Source organism: Coloeus monedula (genome assembly GCF_965178545.1).
Source record: "Coloeus monedula genome assembly, chromosome: 10".
Lineage (NCBI taxonomy): Eukaryota > Metazoa > Chordata > Aves > Passeriformes > Corvidae > Coloeus > Coloeus monedula.
The window spans coordinates 5,438,272-5,462,267 of record NC_138790.1 but is presented as its reverse complement, the minus strand read 5'-3'; the positions used below and the strand labels follow the sequence as shown (position 1 = coordinate 5,462,267).

At 41.2% G+C, this 23,996-nt stretch overlaps 1 protein-coding gene across 1 annotated transcript in view; it reads left to right on the top strand.

Moving 5' to 3' along the window:
* LOC309576577 (glypican-5-like) overlaps window positions 1–23,996 on the top strand; it is a gene marked incomplete at its 5' end in the record, with an annotated part of 330,180 nt that overhangs the window by 64,175 nt on the left and 242,009 nt on the right. Inside the window, one exon of the mRNA XM_082287977.1 lies at window positions 12,100–12,794. Within this exon, the coding sequence (XP_082144103.1) occupies window positions 12,100–12,794 (695 nt within the window). The remainder of the gene's footprint in view (window positions 1–12,099; window positions 12,795–23,996) is intronic.

Genomic DNA, 23,996 nt, shown 5'->3' with positions numbered 1-23,996 from the left:
CTAAGGAAGGAATTTCAGGAGAAAAATAGGTGTTCTGATTTATTAGTGCTAACGGGTTTCACGTGCCTTCCCTTAGGAATAGCTGGAGCTAGTTCTCCACAAACATCTGGTCAGCTATCAAATCACCAGCATATGTACTTCTGCCAGCTCTGACCCATGTGTTGAACACATGCCAGTCACTTTACTTGAAGGAATTTGGAGGAGAAATTGAGGGGAAACTATTCACCATAAAGAAATATATGTTCTATTTTTGCAGGATTATTTTAGCTATTGATCCGTCTTTAATTTTTTCCATTGAGTGGGGTTTTGTAAGCATGGGAAATTTTAAAAAGCAATACCCTGAATATTTTCCTAAATTTACCATGATTTGGATTCAGTCTCCATTGAAATCAGTCATGGAAGTCTTGTCCACTGTTTTTCTTCAATAGTCTAGTGAAATTCTTTGTACAGACTGGAACGAAAGTCCATGAACAAGGTCAAATTCTTCAAGTAAACATATCCTTTCAATTACCTTACAGTGTTATGGTACCAAATATGTCTTCAGAGTAACCTGCAAGAGGACACAGCCAAAAATAGATGCTGCAGGAGTGGTTTCTGTTTTTCAGGCATTGCTTGCTTGTGTCTTTTCTCCAAGGGCAGTACCTCTGCTTTTAATCTTAGATGAGTTAAGTGTGTTTTTGGAGTGCTGCTGAGGACCCCTCACCCTGCTTGCCCACACATTGGCCACGCTGGCTTGCAGCTGGTCTGTGCCACAATGCCAAAGGGTGTTTCCAGCTCAGATTTGGGAGAGGATACTTCGTGCTGGTCTGTTGCTAGTTTTTGTGGGTAGGAGTTGTCCAAGGGCCTGAAAAACACAAAAGCCACTTAATTAAACTGTTTGCAGAAGATGGCTTGTATGAAAGACAGCCCCTGCACCATTCTTAGCTACGGTACTTTTATGTTTTCCTTAGTTTGCTTTGCCAAGGCTTCCCTGCATAGAGAAAGAAGGCTGGGTGAAGTTGGTCCTGGGAAATGAGGTTAGTGCTGGTCAATCCAGAATCAGAAGAAACAGCAACAAGGTTCTGTGGCCCATGCTTTTGGACACATGGGCAGTACACCGTGCTTGTGCAGGCTGGTGTCTGGGTGTCCTGGAGAGCTGTGCTCCTGTTTGCTGGGGCAGCTGAAGGATGTGCCCACACACACTCAGTGTGGGCACAGGGAGCGCAGTGCTCGAGCCAGCTGGCATGCCTGGGCTGGAGAGGCTCCACTGCTGATCCCACGGGGCTACATTATTGCTGCTCTCCACTTAGAGAGTTTTAAATTTGTTGATAAATACAGATTTAGTCTAGATTTTAAGAACTTTTTTAGTCTTATTTATGACCTTAGCTCTTTAACAAAACTTGGACATAACTTCCTATGTTAACACAATTCCTATGTTAGTACCTAAACAAAAAGGGAAAAAACCCAAACATGAAAAATCAGCCATCTCCCCTCATATTTCATCTTTGTTAAATTAATCCTGCCTCTTGTAGCTATTTTATGCTTAGATTTTTAGAAATGGATCTTAATGGACCACCTAACTAATTCAGCTGGAAATCATGAAATAGTTCATGATCTTACGAAACTAACGTATTAGTTTTCCTGCTCCCAGTTGAACTCCTTAATCAGAGGGTCGAGAAAATTCTCTCTAGAGACCCCTGTCTGGTTGCTTTTCTGTTAATGAAAAGATTCGCAGAAGAATGAAAAGTCTTCTGCATCTTCCTGCTTTCTCCTATTTAACTCATAAGATGGATTTTTGGTTCTTTTTTCTTAACTACTGCAGGTCTTATACTATTTTTTGCTTTCCATTCTTGGTAGTATTTACTACATCAGATATATACAAATAAATATCTCAATTTCTTCTGTTTGCCAGAGTTACTGGCACCTCTGAAGTGTGTTTCTGAGGAAACATGAGCCTGCAGTGCAGCAGTGTTCCAGAGACAAGTTTTAGAGCGTCCTGGGTACCCTGGTCACCTCTGGATTCTAAAGATAGGTTTTGTATTTTACACTTCTCCATAGGTAAATCCAGTGCCCGGTGCCTCAGGGATCATTAGTGCCACTATGCAAATCAAGCAACAGAGAGAAGTCTGTCTGCAGTGTTTTTGGCAGGCCTGGCTGGCTCGCTGGCCAAGCCCAATTGTGTCACTGTGTGGTGCCTGAGCTTCAAGAGACCACCAGCATTAAATGCCCTGTCTTTCTCTAGCCATGGCATCTGCTCTCCCTGGTATTAGTACCTGGCACAGGGCACAGTTGGCACAGCTTTTACTTTCTCTATGGTTTCCAATTGCAGTAAGGCTGCAGAAGCAATTTTTGGCCTTTTTTTTGCCTGTTATTTATTTGAATAGTCCCTCTCCTCAGGCACTGTAAACCAGCAATATCAACCAGCAACATCTCTACACAGCCACATTTTACTTGTACATTAGCTGTGTCCACAGTTGCATTTTGGATTTTCTGGCCATAGCCCACTTGCTTGCTTCTGAATATTTGTGTGTGTATGTTGTCACATGTTATTTAAATGTTGTCCTCACCCTTACCTAGGCACAGGTTCCAGGTAAGAGGATTTTTTGCTCCATAAAGGCTCAGAGCATTTGGAATGCCACAATAAAGGATGTGCTGCCTCAGACACTCCAGCCGGCCCAAACAGTAGTCAGGAATGTGCAGAGATTCTCCCACAAGTCTCGTTTAATTCTGGAAACTACACTATTGACACTAAATAGTTCATTCCAACAGTCTTCTGATAAGAGTAGTTTGGGAAGTCCAAGGAGAAGTGATACCCTTTTGTTCTGTCCAGCAGTGTGTGGGAAGAGATTACCTGAAAATCACAATCCTAGAGATTGCAATAAAGGCATTATTTTCACTTATCAACCAGCCCTGTGCTGGCATGTGTAGTGCAGTGATTCTCAGCTCTGAAAAACTGCTTAACACATGGAAAAATAATTGCTATGGAACCCCAGGAAGAACGAGGTAAGGGTTTTGCACCATCTCCCAGCAACAGCAGCATTTTTGGGTGCCAGTGTGTGACGTGTGTTGTCCCCAGTAGCAGTGTCACCCCTCAGCTCACCCCAGAATCAGACATGCCCTGATGGTACCTGGAGCTCCATCCTTCACTGGGCACTTGGGTAACAACCCGGTGAGCTTTGAGAAATGTACAGTTGTGGCTGAATAACCAAACGGGTTGGGTACTGCAAATAGGAACAGAAATTGTGCAGGTCTTTGGCACTGGGGGTTCTGCAGGTTCAGAGGAACTGCAGCCACAGATACCAGGTGTCTACTCCAAAGGCACCAAACTGTGGGCAGTCCATCTTTTAGAGCCAGTATGCATCCTGTCTGGGGCCATGCAAGTCCTGGATTTTTAGGCCAACATACTTTTTAGGGCTCTGTTTTTATAATAGTGGTAAAATTTGGGAAAAATCCAAACCCACCCCACCCCACAGCAAGATGGTTACTTGCAAATACACCAGGGGTTTACCTCATCCCCTGATGATCCACAGTTCAAATTTCTAAGAAAATACTGTTCAAGATGTTTCTTTTTACCAGAAAAATTTATTTTATAAGGGAAAATGTTGTTCTCAGTTGACGGTGCATCTTCACAACAGTACACAGGGTTTTAGCCTGGAAAAATAAAACTGGTTGCTTTTTTTATGTGGCAAAAACTTCGTTCATTAGACAAATTAGATCAGCCCTAATTTAAGCAATGTAGACTGTTCTTGTGGGTTTATCTTGAAAGAAACACTAATGGTTACAGAGTTGCCATTCAAAGCTATTTTGCAAGTGCTTTGTGCTGTAATCCATCCTGGGAATTGTGTGCTACTTGCTGTAGCTGTGGCTTCCAGTCATCGTTGTCTGTGTGACTGATCAAATAAATTGGGTAACTCTGTTTCTGCTCCACTAGCTGTTGAACCTCCAAATAACTTCAGATGATTATAGTTATGTGACGAGCTGGCTACCTACAGATACAACTGCTTGTGGGTTTCCCCTCATAGATTGTGAGAAGTGTTTTTTATAAATTACTTGTCCTTGGAAAGCAAATGAAGGGCACAGATGATGTTGTTGAAGCACGGCCGTAGTTCTTTCTTCAGTTATCTTGGTCCAAATCCTGTTAGAACTGTGAATTGATATTATTAAGTAACAGCTGACAGGTTTGAATTTGGTAGATAAGAATTACATGAACCATCCTTTAGAGTTCTGTTTTGACAAGAGGGGAATAAGAGCAATAGCCACGGCTTTATGCTGTATCCAGTTGGTCTCTCAGGGCTTTTACTGCTCTTCTAGATCATCTTACCATGGGGATGGTAGGTGTCCATCAGCCTGCTACTGCACTTATATTCCCAGAGAACTCCTTGCTTTATTTATCTGTCAGCAGAAGCCCAGCAGTGTCATAAAAGGTTAATTCCACATCTGGTCTCCAGCTTTCTGCCAGCCAACTGACTTAGTTTTACTTGAAACTGCTCACTTGAAAAAAGCATAAGTAATTTTACCCTATAATTACAGTGTATAAAATAATGTACAACTGTACTGAAATCAAGTATGCAGAAGTAATAAACAGCTAAATTTAGTTACCAGCTCATTCATTGTATTCACAAAACGTTTGAAGGTGAAATATGTAGTGAACAGTCAAAGTCAAGCCAGCAAACTGTAACTGATTCTGTGAAGTGTAACAACTTAATTATTTTCTATAAACTCTTCCATGTAGTGTTTTCTTTAAAAAGGGCAGTTTTGGTTTGGGGCAGCAGAGTGCAGAGCTGTCTCTAGTCTGTTTTTGGCCAATAGTTTTGCAGTTAGTTGTAACTTGTTAAGCATCGCTGGTTTGTAAGTTATAAAGCCAAGGCCATTAAGTCTGAAGAATATGTGCACTCTGGTTTCCACTTCCAGTAATTTGGATATATTCCCCAGCACAGTCTACAGAAACCATTATCTGTGATTTCATGGCAAACTGACCAGAGCAGAACAAAAGATTGTATTTATTGCTGGCTCATTCTGTTGTTATTAAGGCATCTCCTGGGCTTGTGCATCTACTGCCTGTTTTCCCCTTGCCCCCCCAGCCTCTGAAGCAGTTGGCCTATTTTAAACCTGGTGTTATTTCTATTGTCAATAGAATCAAATACTAAAATAACCTAAAGTTAGTGTACATCAGTGTCACCAAAATGAGCTGCATATTCACCCCCTTTCTCCCTGTACAAGAATGTGTAACAAAGAAACTGCTTAAACTTACAAAAAAGTAGAAGAAGAAATAGTAAAATAAGAAAGTGTCCTGTAAGACTGTGTGGTTGAGCAAAGGGTGTGGGTTTGCTGCCTGGGGCAGCAGTCTGAGGGGGGTGGTTGTTTCCTATGCAACTGCAACGCTGTGCCAAGGCTGCCAGAGTAGACTTGTGCTTATAAAACAAGCAAGACTAATCTTCATCCCAAGACAGCAGTTTTCAGATGGTCGTTCAGTGGTGTGTTTCCTGTTGCTGCTCTTGGAAGTCAGTCTTCCAACAGAACGTTTGGAAATGGGTTTTCCCAAGTGTCATGGTTTTGCCCACATTCCCAAATTCCAGCAGTGGGTCAGCTGCTCTGACACTCACATTGCACGAGGCTTTCTCATGTCCAGTGTTTCCTGTGGCAAACCACTGTCGTAGCTCCCAGCACTGGAGGAAAGGCCAGGAAGGAAAGTGGTTTTATGCTCCCAAAGTCTCACTTCTAGAACTTTTTAAAGCCCTAACAACTTTTCATAAGTTTTTTAAAGTTAAAAACAGTATTGAATTACATTTAGAATAGAGCAGTGGATTAAAGGAGGTAATAGAAGCCTGTAAATAATTCTACCTGTTGATTTTTGGTTAATCAGCAGTGTCTGTAGCTGTTGGGTATAAACAGAGAAGGAGGCACAGACTTCTTTCCAGCTTGGGCAGAAGTTTCTATCAACAGGTACACAATAGGATATTTATCTGATGTTGTCAATGTAGACAAGCTCATGGGGAGAGTGTTCAATAAAGACCTTGCCCCTATACACAACAATGGAAAGCTCTTCTCTTCCCCATCTGGTCTATATTCTGAAGGACTGATGAACTCTAAAGACTGTCAAGGTGAGCAAATTCAAACTTCCTTTTCTCCCCTCTTCCAAAACTGACTTTGCTTTCTTAATTCTGAAACTGTTTTGGCCCCTGTCTTGTTAAAAGCAGCTACAGGAGCTGAGTAGGAAGCAGGAGATGCTTCTGCTCAGCCCGGATTCTGGGCACTTTCAGGGTTTCTCTGGCCCAAAATGGTTTTGGAGCAAGGTTGCAATGTTTCTTGCAAGTGTTGATGATCTGTCAACCAGGATGTAGTGGACACTGTTGTGTCATTAGACATGTTTATTAACATGTCATTTCTCATCAGCTTCATCAAGAGCAACTGTGCTTGTTTATAGGAAGACTGCCATTCTAAAACCAGTAAGGCAGATGGGAAGCTAGGGTATTAATAAAGAGCTTTGGGCCTGTGCTCTGCAGAGGGGTAAATGAGGAGGATAAGAAGAAAACTTGAAATGCTTGGAAATTTTGCTCCTAGCAAAATGTCACAGAATTGAAATGAAGCTGAAAGTTACATGAAGTTGTTTGCAAAAGCAGTTGAATGAATGAATGGATTTTGGGTTCTGTCTTTGCAAACATGATACAATTTCCTTACATCCTTTTTTAAAGTAATCTGAAAAAAAACCTAAACAAACCCAACCACTTGTTCATCTTGTTTAATGATGCTTTTTAAGCACTCTTTGTTCATATTCTTTTAAACATGTTTTGAGATCATTGTACACCCTAAAAGCAGAGCGATAAATTTTATCATTTATGTGTCATGTCTGGGTGTGATTTTTCTGCTTTGTGCATTGTTCTCCCTGTATTACATTCCAAACACTCTGTACTTAAATTCTACTGCTACAAAATATTAATATGCTGTCCTCTATTTTGGCAAGCCATAAAGATGCAGAAATCTTAATGGACATGAAAGCATGAGAGGGAAGCCATTGTTCAACCAAGTCTAGCTTTCATTCATTCTGTAACTCTATAATAAATGCAAGATGTTGAAAGGAAAGGAGCCAATGTTAGTGTGGTCCTAAGAGACCAAACAAATAATGGAGCTACTTAAATTTGTCATTCTTCTTTCATGATTACAGTCAAAATCTAAAATGTACACAGATGTTATTTTTGTATAGATTCTGTATAGATGGTTTTGGGTTTTGAGCATTGTTAAAATCTTTTTGTAATGTTTATAATAGAATGGTTTTCTTTTTTCTTTTTCTGAGGAGTTTGTGGATTTTTAAAACTGAAGTCCAGAAGGCAGTCAGTAACTGCAGTGTCCAAGGAGTCACTCATGTAGTGGAGAGCTGCTGCATTAGCCCAGTGGTCTTACATGGTCAGTTCTGTGAGCAAGAGCTGCCAGCTTGCAGTGGCACACACAAGTCTGGTGACAGTGGCAGTAACCTCCGTTTCACACAGGCATGTCATGGTTTGCACTGGGTTTTGGGACTCTGGTTTTTGAAGACATGGGAGTTCAGGCATTAATATCTGAGGCTCAGCTACTCTGGGGCAGAAATAATCCTCTGTGAGCAGAGGTATCTGGTGTTTAGGTTGACTTCATTTTGGTGAAATTGTTTCCATGCTAATATTCCTGCGTTGGACCTCTGGAAAGAAAAGAATGTAGGTTTGGGCTGATTCATAATCCAGCAAGTTGGAGGTTGCTTAACCTTGCCTAATGCTCTCCATCTGAACCCCACAGCTGCTTACAGAGTAAGAATCTCAATGGCATGTGGGGGTCTTGTAGGAGTGAGGAAAGCAAATGAACCTACTCTAAGCATGGCTATCATATGTCAGTCCAGATTTTCTTGGAAAACTCCTATCTGTGTGGGTTCCCTGAGACCACATCTGCTGCCTTCCATGTACTGTAAGAAATCTGGGGCTTATGAGATGAAGGCAACCCTGCATGCAGGCTCTCACACCACCATGTATGCACCAGCTCTGTGCCCTTTGCTGAATCCTCTGCTCACGTATTTCCTTGAGCTGATGTTGCTGTTTGTCTTGGAGCCTGACAAAATAAACACACCCAGAAAGATTTTTGTGGCAGAAAGAGTGGCAAATTGATGTGTGGCACTTTTGCGTCTTTGGTTCTTGTCTGGAGGATAAGGCTGCAGGAGAAAAGGTGGTGGCCTGGAGACAAACTTGGAGAGCTGTTGCACTTGGTTGGACTAAAATAGAAGTGACAGCAGTTTAAAAACTCAAGCAGCTATTCCTGCTGAAGGGAGGTTGTGCAAGTTGGTGAATGCAGTGTTTATGTGACATGAGACACTTAATACCTACCTGTTTTTCCGCAAATAGATCCCCAGGTGGTGGAAAAATAGAGGAGATATTTGGAAAATGCTGGTACACCAGCATTGAGCAGACTGACACCTTCGTCCTACATCTGTTTTCTCCCTGTAGCACTATTCTTTAGCAGAAACACTTCCATTCTTGCAGCATTTTGTGATATGCAGTGGGTTTAAATCAGGATTAAATCCCACTGAAGGAGTCAGTGGTGTTACAGTGCAGAAGCTGGAGTGAGATAAGTCAGGAATCCTTTGTTATGCTCGTTGCATGAGGTATAGGAGGTGTAGCTGCTGGCTGAAGAGAAGGGAAATGTACTTGTGTCAGGGTGGATGTATTTCTGTCAGAAGGGAGCCTGTGCTCCAAACCAAGCTGTGCCATGCTCGGGATGAATAAGCATGAATGCTATATATGCAGAGCAGTGTTTGTCCATCTGTGTGTGTCAGACTGACCATAATCCAGTTCTGGTGCACGTGAGGGCTGGGGAGCAGGCTGGAGGCCCAGCATGTGGACCAGGTTGGCTGCCTGGCCCGGCAGGCTCGGTGCTGCTGCTGGAGCAGCAAACCCAGCGTGGCATCTTGTCAGAACTGGGCTTGTCTCCAGGAGCTCATTCCATAACCCTGGCAGTTGAGATGGGCAGTTTCCAGAGGTGAGCTGTGTTTGATCAGCTGTGTTTGAGTGTCCAGGCACATCAGTGTTGGAGTCAAGTGTTCGCTGAGCACATGATGAACAGTTTGAACAAAATTCTCCCCGTGGAAGGTGATGCTGCCTGACTTTCATGAAGTAGTCACCACTGTGTGTGTTCAAAATTCAAAACTAACTGGTGTTTCACTTTTCATGTAGTCCTAAATCAGAAAGGGGCTTCTCAGCAACATGGGAACAAACCTTGTTCTCCACCTTCCTATTTGTTTTAATATGAGTGGAAGACGAAAAACCTCCAAATTTGATTTCTTCATCAGATGTTGGATTATTTCAGTTAAGGCTTATTTCTGTTCAGAATTGATATATTTGCAATATATTTCTATGCTGCTGGTAGGGTTTTGTTGAAGCCAAAGGCAGTGAAAGATGATCAAATAATTCTCCCAGTGTATCTTTAGGCTTAGAATTCAGCTTTTTGTGAGTTCATAACTGTCTGAAGTTTGCTGTATTTGACAGTATAAATGAGAAATCTGGTCTTGCAGATAGTGGTAAACCTTCCTTGGGGTTTAGAAACTTTGTACAAAGTACCACACAAAGTGCACTGAAAGGCACATGATTAATCACTTCAGCAGCTCCTGCTCTGCAGAGTCACAACTCAAGCTGTCCATTGTTGCCACATCATTTGACTGCATGAAGCCCCGTTATTTCTGATTTAAAGGTCTAAGAACAGTAATTTGATTGTCTCAAACATCTCTTAATGCCTTAGCAATGAAAAAGCACCTACATATTTCCTTCTGAAATGTAATTGACTGCAGGCATGAGTCACTTTTTGTGTCTGACCAGTGGTGATAAGGAAGCACATGATACCTTACAGGGGTTTGCAGCACATCTATAATCACCAGCAATATTTTTGTGCCATGTTTTTTATGTTAGGGCTCTTTTTGCAGGAGGAATGAAGCTATATGCCATTACAATTTTTCCCTTATGTAATGAAAAATAAATGCCATTATTACATGTCATGATTTCACACTTGTCTCAGAATAATGCACAATTTTATTTAATAGCATGCAGAATTTTCACAGTTATGAGGTTTGAAAATAAAATGCTACATGGTTTTCTAACCTAGTATCCCAGGAATCTGCTGAAATCTCTTTTTTTGGGGTATATGTTGTCAGTGGATGTTTTGCTCTTTTGTTTCACTGGGGCTTTTTTTTTTCTCAGAAAAATAAGGGCATTAGCACATTCATGAATGAATTTCATTTAGTTTTCAGGTAAGGAGAGCAATGCCTGCAGTTCTGCCTTTATGGATATGGAAGGTAAAGGAAGAGAGTAAGATTGATGGCATTGTAGACAACAGTCCCTGCTCCCATAATTTAATGATAAGCTGAATATCTGTAAGGGAGCATGCATAGGGAGGAAACTTAGACACCTGTTTTTATGTTTTGTAATACTTCTATTGAGTTTTGTAGTATGATAAAAGTGATGTTTTGGTTTCCTTTAGAAATAAAGATAAACACGTAGGAGTGATGTGGCAAACAAAAAACCCTTTTAATAGTATGCAGTAGCCCACAACAAACTGCACTACTGTTTAGGTTGCGTCAAGATTTCTATCCTGGATCCAATTTTCAGAATTGTCGTCAGCTCTGAAAGTCTGCTTCAGTCTGAAACTTGGCAAGGTGTTTCTCTGCCAAGAATGTACTGTCATCTTTTTCAACTGAAGTGTATCTGGTTTCTTAATTTCTAGGATTTTATAAGCACTTCCGAAGTATTAGTTGCTGTAATACCAGTGGGAGTGCTGAAGTGATTTTTCTGGCAGAAGGATGCAGCGTGTGTGTGCAAAATACTGATGATTTAATGTACAATGAGATATGCTGTATTATCTGTTTAGCTAAAGCACACTTTTTGGTAAAAGGGATTGTAATGCTTATCATAACAGGCAAGTCAGTTGCCCAGGGAGCTGTCACAGGGAAGGCACGGTGCAGGCTTTGCTGCAGAACTTTGCCAGTGTGTGTTAATCTTGAGTTCTGTATTGTGTCTGCTCCTTTGTGGGGCTGATCTCTGAGCGACTTTGGGCTGTGCTGCAGAGCAGTGAATCGCATGGTGATGTTGTGATGAATGGAGAGTAGGATTAGACCAAAACCCCATTATCTGGCCAGTCCTCAGGAGGTATGGAGTGACAGGTCTCCTGCCTTGACTGGAACTACTTGCTACCCAGAGGAGTGCAAGGATGATTTATGTCAGAGGCTTTTTGTTGGAGTGCTTCCAAAGAAAGCAGTGGGAATGGTGTGGATTACTGTCTTCTGTGTCATTAAAAATAGTCTGGGAAACTGATCCCTTCCTTGTCCTGTCCATGAATTCTAGCACCCCAATCAGTTGTTTGGGTGTATAATACTTACCATGTGCCATTTAAAATGTGTTAACTGTGACGCTCCTTAAATACTATTTTTTCTTAGGCCACTCAAAAATGGTGTAGTTAAAGGAGATAATGTTTTCCTGATTTGTTTCACTTTGGTTTTGGGTCATGGTGGACATGATGTCAAGTCCTCCCCAACCACCGGTTGGTGTCCAGACATGGGCAGTGTTAATGGGGAGAGAATTTATTCACCCAGCATCTTTTCCTTCATCTTGGAGTTGTACTTTGCGAGAAGTGCCTCTCAGCCACCTACTCAAGCACTGTGAAACAAAAGCTTCAGCTTCTGTTTGTAGTGGGTTACCTCACAGTTGAGCTGAGGGATGCTTTGGAAGTATAAGCAGCTGAACTGCCCAAATGCAGTGTGAGTTCTAAAAACCATCTTATGCAGCCCTGGCTGGTGCTCCAGCCCTAGCCTGGAATCCGTGCAAGTCCTTTGTGGACTGTGAAGTGTGGATCAGGGTCTGGCTAGGGGGAACACAGTCACCTTTTTAAAGAAAAACTATTGTGTGTTATGTGTTGCCTTTATTATGCACAAGCAATACTTTGGGGTCTCTTTAATCACATTACTGCTGAAAGCTATTACTTGTATCTATTACTGCATTCATATTGCAGATTTCATGTAACTACTGATGTTCCTGTTCAGGACAATGTTACTCCTGTGACTGAGATGTCAGGTGCCTGCCATTAACCTCTAGTTCTTTCTCTCCCCTGCCCCTTTTTTAGAGGCCTTTGAGTCTTTGCTTCGCTTTGCTGAAAACCGCACAAGTTCCCTGTTTGAGACAGCTTACAGACCTATGGCAAAAGAAGCAGCAGAGCCTGTTAAGGAGCTTTTTACAGACATCTCTCTCTACATTCTGGGCGCAGAGACCACAGTGGAAAGTGCAGTACTGCGGTTCTTTGACAGTCTCTTTCCTCTGGTGTATAGCCGGCTAATAAACCCAGGAATTACAGATCTGTCAGAGGACTATACAGAGTGTCTGCGGCTTACAAGGCAAGACATAAATCCTTTTGGACACTATTCTAAAAACATGGTTACAGAGCTGTCAAAATCTCTTTGGGCCAGTAGGATGCTGAGCCAGGCCCTGAGCCTGGGCATTGAAGTGATAAATACTACTGAACACGCCGCTCTGACGAAGGAGTGCAGCAGAGCCCTGGTGAAGATGCAGTACTGCCCACACTGCCAGGGCCTGACGCTCATCAGGCCCTGTGTGGGATATTGTCTCAATGTAATGAGGGGCTGCCTGGCCAGCGTGTCTGAACTGGATGCACAATGGAGGGAGTTTATCTCCACGCTGGAATATCTGACTAATGAAATGGCTGCCTCACACGATCTGGAAATTGCTCTGTCGGGGATCTGGAACTCCATCAACGAGGCCATCCTGCACGCACAGCTGAATGGACCACAGCTCTCTGCTACAGTAAGTGCTCTCTAATTGTTTGCTACTCCCATTTATCAGTTTCCTCATTCAGTGGATAAGCATTTAAACAAGTTGGTGTTGTCTTTGCATCAGTTTTTAGTCTTTCATTAGATCTGTGTTTAATAATCCATGCAAACTTTACAGAGAATTATGATGGGGTTCAACAGAGTCTGCTTTGAAATGAAGGGTTGGGGGGATTTGTTTCTTTAGAAGGAACCCTGCACAGCAGAGAGCTCTGCCTTGTCTGCACAGTTTTCTAAACAAAAATTTGGGGTGGTCTTTGATAGTGGATATCAATCAAGTGTTAGCCTGGCATGTAATTGTAGTGTGTGGGGACATTCTACAGGATTTGGTATAAGGGGTTAGAAGAGTGAGCTTTTAAATAAAGGCAAAAGAATTGACTTCCACAATTTTACAGTCCCTTTATTTTTGTGCTGAGACATCAGGAAGGTAGTACAGTTCTGTAATAAGTACACCTATCATACAGAAGTTGGGAAAGGAGCATGAAAAAAATTCAAACCGATTTGGCAGCATTTACATAAGTAAAGGATAAAAATACACTTGAAGTGGAAACGGCTTTGTGAGTGGTGTAAATTAAGGAGGAAAGAACTAGGATGGTAGAACTGTCACATAAATAATAGCAGCATATGACTGGCAGGTGTTCTCTCAAGGTGTTGAAGATTAGACTAGCAATTACTGAAATGACTAATGATGCAGCTGACGACATCTGTATAAAGTTAGCACAACTGTCAGTGGACAAACCTGTAGCAATGTGGCCTTACGAAGGGTATAAAGACTAATCTAAAAAATGCAGATAGAGCTGCCTGTTTTGAAAGTAAGGGAATTCTTGGAGACAACAAATGAGACAGAAATGCACAAATTTAAATACGTAATTTCTGTGTAGAACTTCGATCACTGTATTCTGTAAGAGCAAAAGTAGTCTGGAGGGTCCACAGAAAGAACCTGTGTCAGAGTCTATTCTAAATGAAGGATGGTTTTTTAATAGGAGAAAAATGCTTCTATGTTTGCAGCCTTCCAAAATCCCTAATATTGCAGCTCCCTTCACTGTAGAACACCTGACTGAGCAAGACTTAGTCAGTATAATAAATAAATTATAAAAAAACCTCAACCACTTGTTGTAATCTGATAGCATTTCACTTGTTATGTTTAGTTACAACTCAGTTCGTATTGCCTCGGTTTTCCTTTCCTTTTCATGCATGACAAACTTGCTAGTTTATCTGACATCCAAAGATAAACATGAAAAACCTCTAGGAAATATGTCCAGGTTCTTGAGCAGTGGATAGTGGGCACTGGGGCCTGCGTGTGCTGCAGGTCTGCATTGTGCTAAAGCCTAGTTGGTGATGTCATGATGTACCCCGTAGAGCAGTGTTAAACTTAGAACGTGTCATGAACAGTGTTCCTGCATCTGCCCCTATTTTCATGCAGAAGTTGTTTTTATATGAGTCTAGAAGGGAACCAGAAATCGAAGTACACTACTGCTGTATATTGGTTTTATCTGACTATAGATGGATACCTCTAAAGTCATTGTAGAGCTTCATTGCTGATTACACAGACAAAATGCTAAAACATAACTCTGCATTGCATTTATCAGCCTCATAATTAAAGTGCAGTTCCTTAGCTTACTGAGGGGTAAAATTCATGATCCAGGTGAATACTGGATAATTATGGATGAACTCAATGAGTGTATTGCTTTTAGGTGATTTGGAAGTAGAATTCTCTCTACAGTGTCTTTCATGCTCAGGATTCTCTTTAAAGATTATTCAAGTAATTTTATTTGGGGACTTCTTAGTTCCCTGGCAATACCTTTAAACAGCTTCCTTCTTCGAAGCATTTGGAATAAGTTCAGAAAATGCTGTTGTGTTTGAAACTCCATTAATTCTTTTTTCCCTGAAGTTATCTTTGTTTTCTCTCATTGGCAGAATCTCCATGTGCGGAAGAAGGTTGTGTCTTGTTCTAGGGGCTGCTCAGTAGAATGGCAAAGGATGTTTTCTGTTTGAAAATAAAAACTATGTTTCAGTGTGTTACCCTCGATCCTTTCAGTTGTCTGTAGAGTAAGGTTATATTTGGAAGACAGAGCATGTTTCACCACTTAAATGAGCATTCATCTGATACTGGTTTAAAATTTTCCTGATTAGTTACAGAGGGATAACCATTATTTAGAAAATTGAGCCTAATTAAGCCGTATTTTCTTCTCTGAAGAAGTGGAAAGGAGTTCAATCCCCAGGTTCAGGATTTCTGGCTGGAGATGGGTTCTGAAAATGCAGGCTGTGGTTCTCAATTACTCTGGGGCCATTTGATTTGTACCCAATGTGTTTACGGGATTCTTTCTTTTCCCCAGAAAAGATATCTTCTCTTTTCCTTTCCTAAGTGTTTGGAGACCTTTTTTTGCTCATGCAGTGTACTCTCCAGCATCTGCAAAAGTGGAAATGTTCAACTTAGGTACAGTTTCCATTACAAATGCAGTAATTGGTTTCATTCAATTATAATGGAAAACTCATCCAGGAAAACAGAGCACTCCTAGTCATCTTCATTTGTCCCGAGGCAGCCTTAATTAATGTGCCTGCCCTTTTAGGAAACATTTTACATTTTTAATAGACAATATGGCTAAAAATTAGGGTTCTTTTTTTCTCTTGTTGCCTGCCTGGATGATAATGAATAATGGAAAGTTAGATTATGTTTTCTTTAAAATGGGGAAGGGGTGAAATAAACCAATAAAGCACTTAGGATACTTTGCTCAAATGAGGTGCAGTCAATTGATATTAAATCTAAAAATAAAAATCCTATTTGTATGAGGAGTGCGTGATTTAAGGAGAGTGGCCTCTGCTGATCTCGTCCATTACAGCCAAGAGAATTGCCTGATTTGCTGGGATAGCAAGTGTGAAAGGTCACCTTTAAGATATTGGTAATCTCTCCTCAGATTCCTGGGGAATGTGCCATGCCATTTGTTCAATGATGCTGGCTTGCATCCAGCTTACTTAACCTAATGCAGGCCAGCCCCAGTCTGCAGCACCAGCAATCATCATCATTGCTTTCATCTGCTCAATCTAATTGTCTTTCTCCTGGTAGGAGCCCTGACTGCCTCGTGGTGCCAGCTACACACACACCAACTTGGTTTAACCTTCCTTACCATTTTCCTCTTTGTTTATTTCTTTTTCTGTCTTTGTGTTTTAAAGCTGATCTCCTTTTTGATGTGTTCAGTTTACTTTATTGCTGTACAAACTCTGTATTTATGCATCATTTCTGATGTTTTCAAAGTGAAACAAAACTATTCTCAACTAAAATGCAGAGAGGAGCAGGAGGAGAGGCATGCGTGTGGTTGCTGGCACTTCAGGCAGATGTATCAGCAGGTGGGGTAACAAACACTGCCCACACTCCCTGGAGCCAAATCCCAGTGAGGTGTTCCCATTGCTTGTGTAGGGCCAGCAGGGACTTGCAGCCCAACTCCAGCAGGTTGTGTATGGGGATGGGTGTTGGAAACAGAGTAAGAGGTAAGGAAGATTTCTGTTGGGTCAGAAATGGCTGGAATCTGACCAGTCCCACCAACTACAGGTGTGCACCTCTGCTGATACACAGGACATACCTGAGTGCTTCAGTTTGGGCCTTCAGTGAGGCTTGGCCATCTTGCCCCCACAGTGGCACTGCTGCTTCTGACAGGCACCCATGATCTGTGGGATGGGTTTCCTGCTGGACCAATGGGCACTCACGAGTTGCTGCCCTGCTCAGGCACAGACTTCCTTTAGCTTTGCCAGTTCATGGTTACAGAGATTCCCCTTTCCTGTCTCTGGAACAGAATCCCTTTGCCTGCCTGCCCACATGGTGGGAAATGCAAAGGGGATGTGTGTTAGCAGAGTATTTGGAATGTGGGAAGGGACATACTTCTCTCTGTTCTTGCTGCAAGAAGTTCATAAGCATAAAGTATTTATCTTGTTGCTAATGTTGTAATGGCTGAAAAAGCATTAAATGAGGAGAATGTAAAAAGCCACAGACCTGTTATTTTTAGAATGGATAACTGTTAGGCAAGGGTGGAGTCCAAAATACTGTGTTTTGTGATTTTAGGAGTAATAAAAGCAAAACCTAATAAAAGGCTTGATAGGGATTATAAAACCGAGATATGATCAGAGATTAAGCATTAGGAGAAAGCAGAAAGATGTGCCTTGAGGCAGTTAATTTCTTGGAGACAAGCTCACCAGTTAATGTGATAAAAATGATATAAAAAAGTCATAGAAGAATAAACTGTGGGAAGAGGAGCAGATAGAGGAAGGAGAAATACAGGAAGGGAGGGGTGTTTAAGATGCAAGATGCACAGAATTGCAGGAGTGTCAGGAAGCACAGAAATAGTGGTTGTGATCAAAATCAGATCAAAATCAATGACAACCTTTCTACAAGTTGTGAAGACATCAGGGAGAAGGATGGATAATATTGAGAAAAGATCCACTAAATACCAGTTGTATTTTAAAGGGACTGGTTTCAGGTTGTAATGAAAGAGACTCTCTGATGCCTATTTTTGGCAGATCATTTGAGTGTTGTTTCTTAAAAGTTCGTGTGGCTCAGAAGAAATGCAAGAAAGGCATGAGAAGGTGAAAGCTTCTAGCAAGGACTCTTGTCCTCACTGACAAAGAAAATTATAGACAAAGGAGTTGGGCTTTCCATGCCTGTTCAACCATTTCTGCTGTGGTCCTTTGCAATTGAGGATGTCATTAGGACCTGGGAGGCAAATTACACAGAATTAACAGCAAACTAGAACTTAGGGGAGTTTAAAAAAAAAAAGAACAGAAAATACATATAGATAGATGGTTGTTCTTGGTGGCTGGTTGATCAATCTCCTCCCATCAGTGGGTTTAAATGTTGCATTTAACCAGATGATGATCTGCTGAGAAGCAGCACAAAGTACCTTTGCACTGAACAAGCAAACCATATAGATATTTCCTAGATTCAAGTTAAGGATAGAAGGGGGCATCTGCCTGTGAAAGAATATACTTGGGGTATCCTGGAATGCCTGTGTTACTGCAGTGGCCTTGAGCCAGAACTTCCAGGGGAGGGGCCTTTGGGGAAAACAAATATTAAAAGCTTACTATAAATTTTCTGGTAAAAATTCAACAGCATCAAGAAGGCTTATGGAAAATAACTCAGGTGTCTTAAATTATTAGGAGTGCAGGGAAAAAAAAATCCTGAACAATAAAAGACTCAAGATCTGTTAAACAGTCACCTTTAGGGAAAGAAAAGCTTAGAGAAAAGAGTGCCAAATTTGCAGCAGCAGGAGATTGATGCACAGTAACCTTACAAATTTGAAAGGGAAGCAGCAGTACTATGAACAAAATAACTTTGTGCTGAGTGAGTTCACAGCAACAAAGAGTTTCTGCCAGCCAGTAATGAACTACTTGATTAATGACATTGAATGGCATCATAAAACACTCCTGGAGACTTTGGAGAACACTCAGAGCTGAACTCAGGTGCTTCCTTCCTGCAAGTTTTCCAATTCAAATGATCAACACCAGCTGTCAATAAGTATAAAAACTGTACTTAGCAGAGGTTAAAGCAGTATATTCAATTCCGTGTAGTTAGATTGCAGAAAACAACTGTAAAAATGGACAGGGAAAGTTATGTTTGTGCAGTATTTGCACTAGAAATGTTATTTTAAATGGCATTTTGCTTTTTCTAAGCACTTAGCAGGAAACCTCCTCTGAAAACAGAAACTGGAAGAACAGTCAGCTGTGATGAGGTTTCTGTTCAAGGTCTCCAAGCAGCCCTGTCTGATTTAGCAGCAATTTTAGCAGTCCTGGTATGTTTGGTTCTCATGAACCCGGGTTATGTGATTGTACATCAGGTTCAAATCCTTTGTGAATCCTAGGGCAGGAGGAGACCCTTTAGAAGCCAGGGGAATTGCCCCAAGGGCACACCTTGTAATGACCTATTTCTGTGGGAAAGGTAAGAGGATGGCTTTCACAGTGCTGTAAAATGTGCAAAAATAAGTCTGCATTAAATTTTTGGTTTATTTCTCTTGGGCTTTATACTCATTAAGATACTGCTCTCATCTTATGGGCAGTTACGGGTGAGTTTTTAAAAAGCAGCAGTGGGACTACATATCTGGAATCAACTGAATTTCATGGAGTGTAAGCATCTAATTCTTGCAGTCAGCTTTGTAAGTCTTGCCACGTGCAATTTGCTTGATTTAAAAGCATTTTGACACTTGAGTACTGTAGAAGTATTTCTGGAAATAATCATCTAAATTGTTTAATGCATTTGCCTTATTTCCATCTGTTACAGAAGTCCTCTGGAGAATTAGAGCTCATGTAGCCTTGAGCAGCTCTCTAAGGGGACACAAGGAGCTTTCTGGCCCCTGTTGGTTAATGACAGTTCTCTTCCATGCAGGTGTTTGATAGCACAGAGTAGCCTTATTTCCTGGTGGTAAGGATCATCTCATCTGTAGCAATGGAACTGCTTGAAATTTAGTATTTGTGTCAAAATGAAGTAGGTTAAATTGAAATACATACTTCCAAAAATATTATTATCAAGTGGAGCAGGAATTGAAGAAACACCATGTAATTACAATTGAGTTAGTTCTGAGAATATTTACTGGGTATTATTCAGCTGTCATGTTGTTTGACTAAACATGTAGCTAAGAATTTGATTTGATGTAAACTGTACAGCCTTAAGTTGCTTTTGCAGAAGTGATGATTCATTTGCATGGATGTGTCTCTTCATCCCCAAAAGCATTCCTTCACAAGGCCCATCTTGCCTCCCAACGGGCTGCTGACTTGCTGATAGTGCTTAACCACACTATTAATGAGTTGTTAATCTGTAGTAAGATAAAAAGCTCTTTTCTGCCTGGTGGAGCAGTATTCAAGTTCTACTTTTCATCCCCTAAATCTTGGATTTTGTGTAAACACATAACCTAAAAGGCTTATGTTAAACATTGATATCAGTGGAACTGATGGATGTAGCTTTTTACCTGCTTTTGATCTGAGACCAGCTTTATCTGTGATTAACCCTTTGTGGTTAATTACTGTGATTAAGGTTTTAGGAATGATAGTGACTTAGGGGTACTGCCTTTTGAGAAAGGCTTCTGCCTTTGAGAGGGATGACAGCACCATTATTTTTCCTGCTTACAATCAAGATACACTTGTTTGGCCTAATCTTATTGCCAGAGTGTTTGTAGAAAATGTGTGAGGTATTTGTGTATGTTTGTGGGGTCCCAGAAACGCTGTTAAGTGAGTGTTTTCTGGAGATGTGCATGCATGCTGGTTCAAACCAGATGAAATTGTGCATGATTCAGGTGCTGCTTCTGCGTTACATATGCTCATGTATGCTGTAGGGCCAGATGTGGAGAGTAAGGACAGTGGGTTAACGATAAGGCCAAGAAACAGTGTTGTAAAAAATGAATTTGAGAAAAAGAAAATCACTCCGTATTATGGATACTGTCTGTATTTAGGGAAGATAATTTAGGGGTGATAGATTCCTGAAAGATACGTTTTACTACTTCCTTGTTGTTTTCTTTAAGCTTGAAAACAATGATACCCCATTGATGTTCATTCTAAATACATCCTTAAAAGTGCATGGTTGATGAAGCAAGTGTCCTTGGCCGTTGCAGGGCTGTTCAGCCTGTCCCCCTGTGATGTTCAGTGCTAAGACTAACACAGGCATCCACAAGCACTTGTGCACACACTGACAAACACAGCCCACTGCTTTTCTTCATACCTTCAAAGCTGTGTCTTTTCTAGTGTGGATAATCAACTCAGCTCTAAAAGTGCAGCAGCTATTTTTGTTTAGTAAGAATGAACTCATGAGTTCTACTATGAACTTGAGTTTACTTTTTCTCAGGGCCATGTATCAGCATGATACGGCCACTTTTTCTCAAAGCAGCTGCTTTGCTTCACTTTGTTTTACAAATCAAGGCTCTGGAATTTTTCAGCACCACCTTATGGTTCCTAGAGAATTAGGTCCTGGGAACTTCAGCAGCAAGTATAATTAAAAGTAAACCCCAGAGTCATAAGCTGTGTTAAATATGGTGAGAATGATGCTTGTTTTCCCCCCAAAGCTGAAAATGCTAAAAGGATACCTTCACGGTAATGTGTGTCCTGTTTGACTTTAGCTTGATGCTGTAGAAGAGGAGGATGTGCCCAAGGCAGGATATGAGCTCCAGAATACAAGGCCTGTCAGAGCCATAATCATAAACCTGCCAAGAGAGAACAGTTGTAATTTCACAGAGCCAGGGTTGTCACTGAGCACTCTCTATCTTCCCTGGAATATGAGTCTGGTGTCAGCGCTTCACCATTATTAGAGTTGAAAGATGAAGGACGTAAATATGGTAAGAGTCCAGGATTTTGCTTGAAGCACAGCACTGAGCAAGGCAATCAATGGTTGGGATAATATTTATGGAAATGATGATACTCAAGATGACAGATGATGTGCTTAGTGTTTCAACGAGAGTTGTGTACACTTTATTCATTGTTTGTACTTCTTTCTTTTTTATTCTATGCACTTATTGTAAGCCTTCCCAGATAGTGGAAGTCGTCTGCTGAAATTGTTATTTTCTATTATGAAATCAATTTAAACTACTAAAGAAAAATTAGATGTGCAGGTTCTTTTTACAAACCTGACTTTCTGTATTGTGGTTTGTTAAATATGATGAATTTTGTAGCTGCATTGCTTTAGAATTTTGGTACTTCTGTTTGTTGTGGTTAATTTTTTGTCTTATAAATTAACAAGGCATCAAACAATGAAGTTGGAGTGTTGCCGGGTTGGGGTCCAGACCCTGGTAAAAAATGCAGCTCGAGCATATTGGCAGCGAGGCTGCTTGTTATTCATTGTAAGGCGTCTGGCTATGGGGGTGTTAGATGTTTGACAGCATTGAATAGATTCCAGTCAGCCATACAAACTACCTCCACTGAAGTGGAAAGGACCATAAAATTGTTTTAGCAACAGCTAATTCTCCTGAGTCTTTTAAGGCTTTTTTTCCCTTATTTTTTCTTTAACCACTTGGTTGCCAGTAGAGGATTTGCCAATTTAAACAATAAATCTTCCTGGATTCATTTAATTTTTAAGATAGTTAAGAAAGCTTTTCATTGATTTTGCATTTAGCATAGTTTAGATTTTGGGGGAAAAATGACCAAAAACCCCAAACAAACACCAGCCATCTAAAGTGTACCTTGAGCAATGTTACATTTCTTTGGATATAAAAGCTGAACTATAACGTAACTCTTAGCACTGTTTTTTCTACCAATAACTTCAGGTCCTGTTTTTATCAACAAGGTATTTGAGGGCTAATCTGTTAACTTGTAGGTATTTGTTTCATGTCCCTGCTCACCTTTTAGGTGCTCAGTGCCACACAAGCTTGGTGCTGCAGGTTCTTGTACAAACAGCTTGGGGCGTTGTCTTTTCAATCTCCAGCTGAAGATGTCTGTTAATTCTTCTATCTTTACTTTGAATTCCTTTGATTTTTTTCTTCTAAGTAGCTTAGTCTGTGGATTCAGTGTGTGAAAGAACATAAAAATGTTTTTACCTGTCAAATATTTGATATTGTAAGTGCTGGCTGCCTCACAGTGTGCCATAGTTCAGTCGTGAACTGTAGTCATGTCTGGCAGACACAGTGACAATAGTATTGGATTATACCAAGGGAAGATGAAGAGTGAGGATCCTCAGCTGTTACAGCTTCATTGAAGGGACTTACAGGAACCTGGGGAAAATGTTCAGTTTTTCCATTTATCTGAGTGCAAGGCTGCAACCTTCTGACATTAGATGGGGCATGAGATTCGAGTGAAAAGCCAGTTGGTTCTCTTGTGACCTTCTGCCCCAGAAGAGGCTGCCCCTTGTCAAGACCTGTGTCTTGTACACTGAGAAAAAAGACAGATTTCATCCAGCTGAGTACAAAATTTCCTTTTCCTCTCCTGTTTCCCTGTAATTATTCAGTTAGGTTAACATTAATTGGAAAAGTTGAGAAAAAAATCGCAATTACCAGCATTTGGTCTTACACTAGAAATGCTGTAATGCTTCCTAGCTGTCCTAGGGAGGCACTGGGGAGCAGCAGCAGCATCAGCACATGGTGCTGCTCTGGGTCAGGGCTGAAATGGTCATAGTGTGAATAAACCTAGGGCACAGCCTGGAAACAGGAGCCTGGTGACTCATGAGCTGTTGTCCCCTTCTGTGGTAGGCAAGGTGGAAAGCCCTGGTGATTTTGTTGTGCTTCTCTAGGCTTTTATGAATTGTAGTGAAGCTTTACTTATTTTTTATTCTTCTAGTCTATGTATACAAAACCTTCACTGAGTTTTCCTTTAGTCTACCTCTGACTATATAAACCAGAGAAGTCAGCATAGTTTATATAAGGGAAAATGGAACTATAAATGGTAGTTATTGAATTTGTTGTACCTGCATTTAGAGAAGACCTGCCTTTCCTTTTAAATACTTGAAGCCCAGAGAGATATGTGGCCTTTTTAAGGCTTCATCCCTCGTGTGCTGCAGCCAAATGCTTTCTGCAGCCATGGGACCAAGTGGAGCAAGTGTCTGCCCTGACCAGCTTAAGGGGGCTCTGCTCAGAGCAAAATTTACCATTTATATGGAAAGAGACACAAATTTTGTTGTCTGTGATATCAAGCAAGTGTTGGCTCATATGTCACTAACTGGAGATACTATAAAATACCTGATTTTTCAAGTTGGGACAGGGCCTGAACATCCTGACAGCTGTGTTACGTCTTGAGTTACTGGCAGTCACCAACACAACTTCCAAAGCTTATTTTTTACAATGGTAAGAGCCTCTGTCTCCTTACCTGAAGGGTATATTGGTACCTCTAATCTCTGTTTCTTTGCAAACCTCCTCTGCTCTACACTATCCCCTGTAGTTGTTTTCTGTGAGATCAAACAGTTTTAATCCTCTCTAATGAAATTGTGTTGCTTTATTGCAGACCTGTGGCTCATGAGCTTGTGAGCCATGGCAACATGTGAATCCTCATTTTCCCAGAGGCGGGCCTCATTGTTGCAGAGTTCCCTAGAAGGCATTTACTGCTGGAAATACTAATAAGGAGCGGAGGATAGGGGAAAGAGAAAAAATACAGTAATTTCTAGACTGTTTCAAGCGTTCAAGTCTGTGCTTTGTTCTGTGTAGTTGGAGTGGAATCAGGAGTGGAGTTTGAAAGATGAGCACAGGGCCCTGGTGTGTTGGACTGGCAGGAGGCAGCAGGAAACTGGATG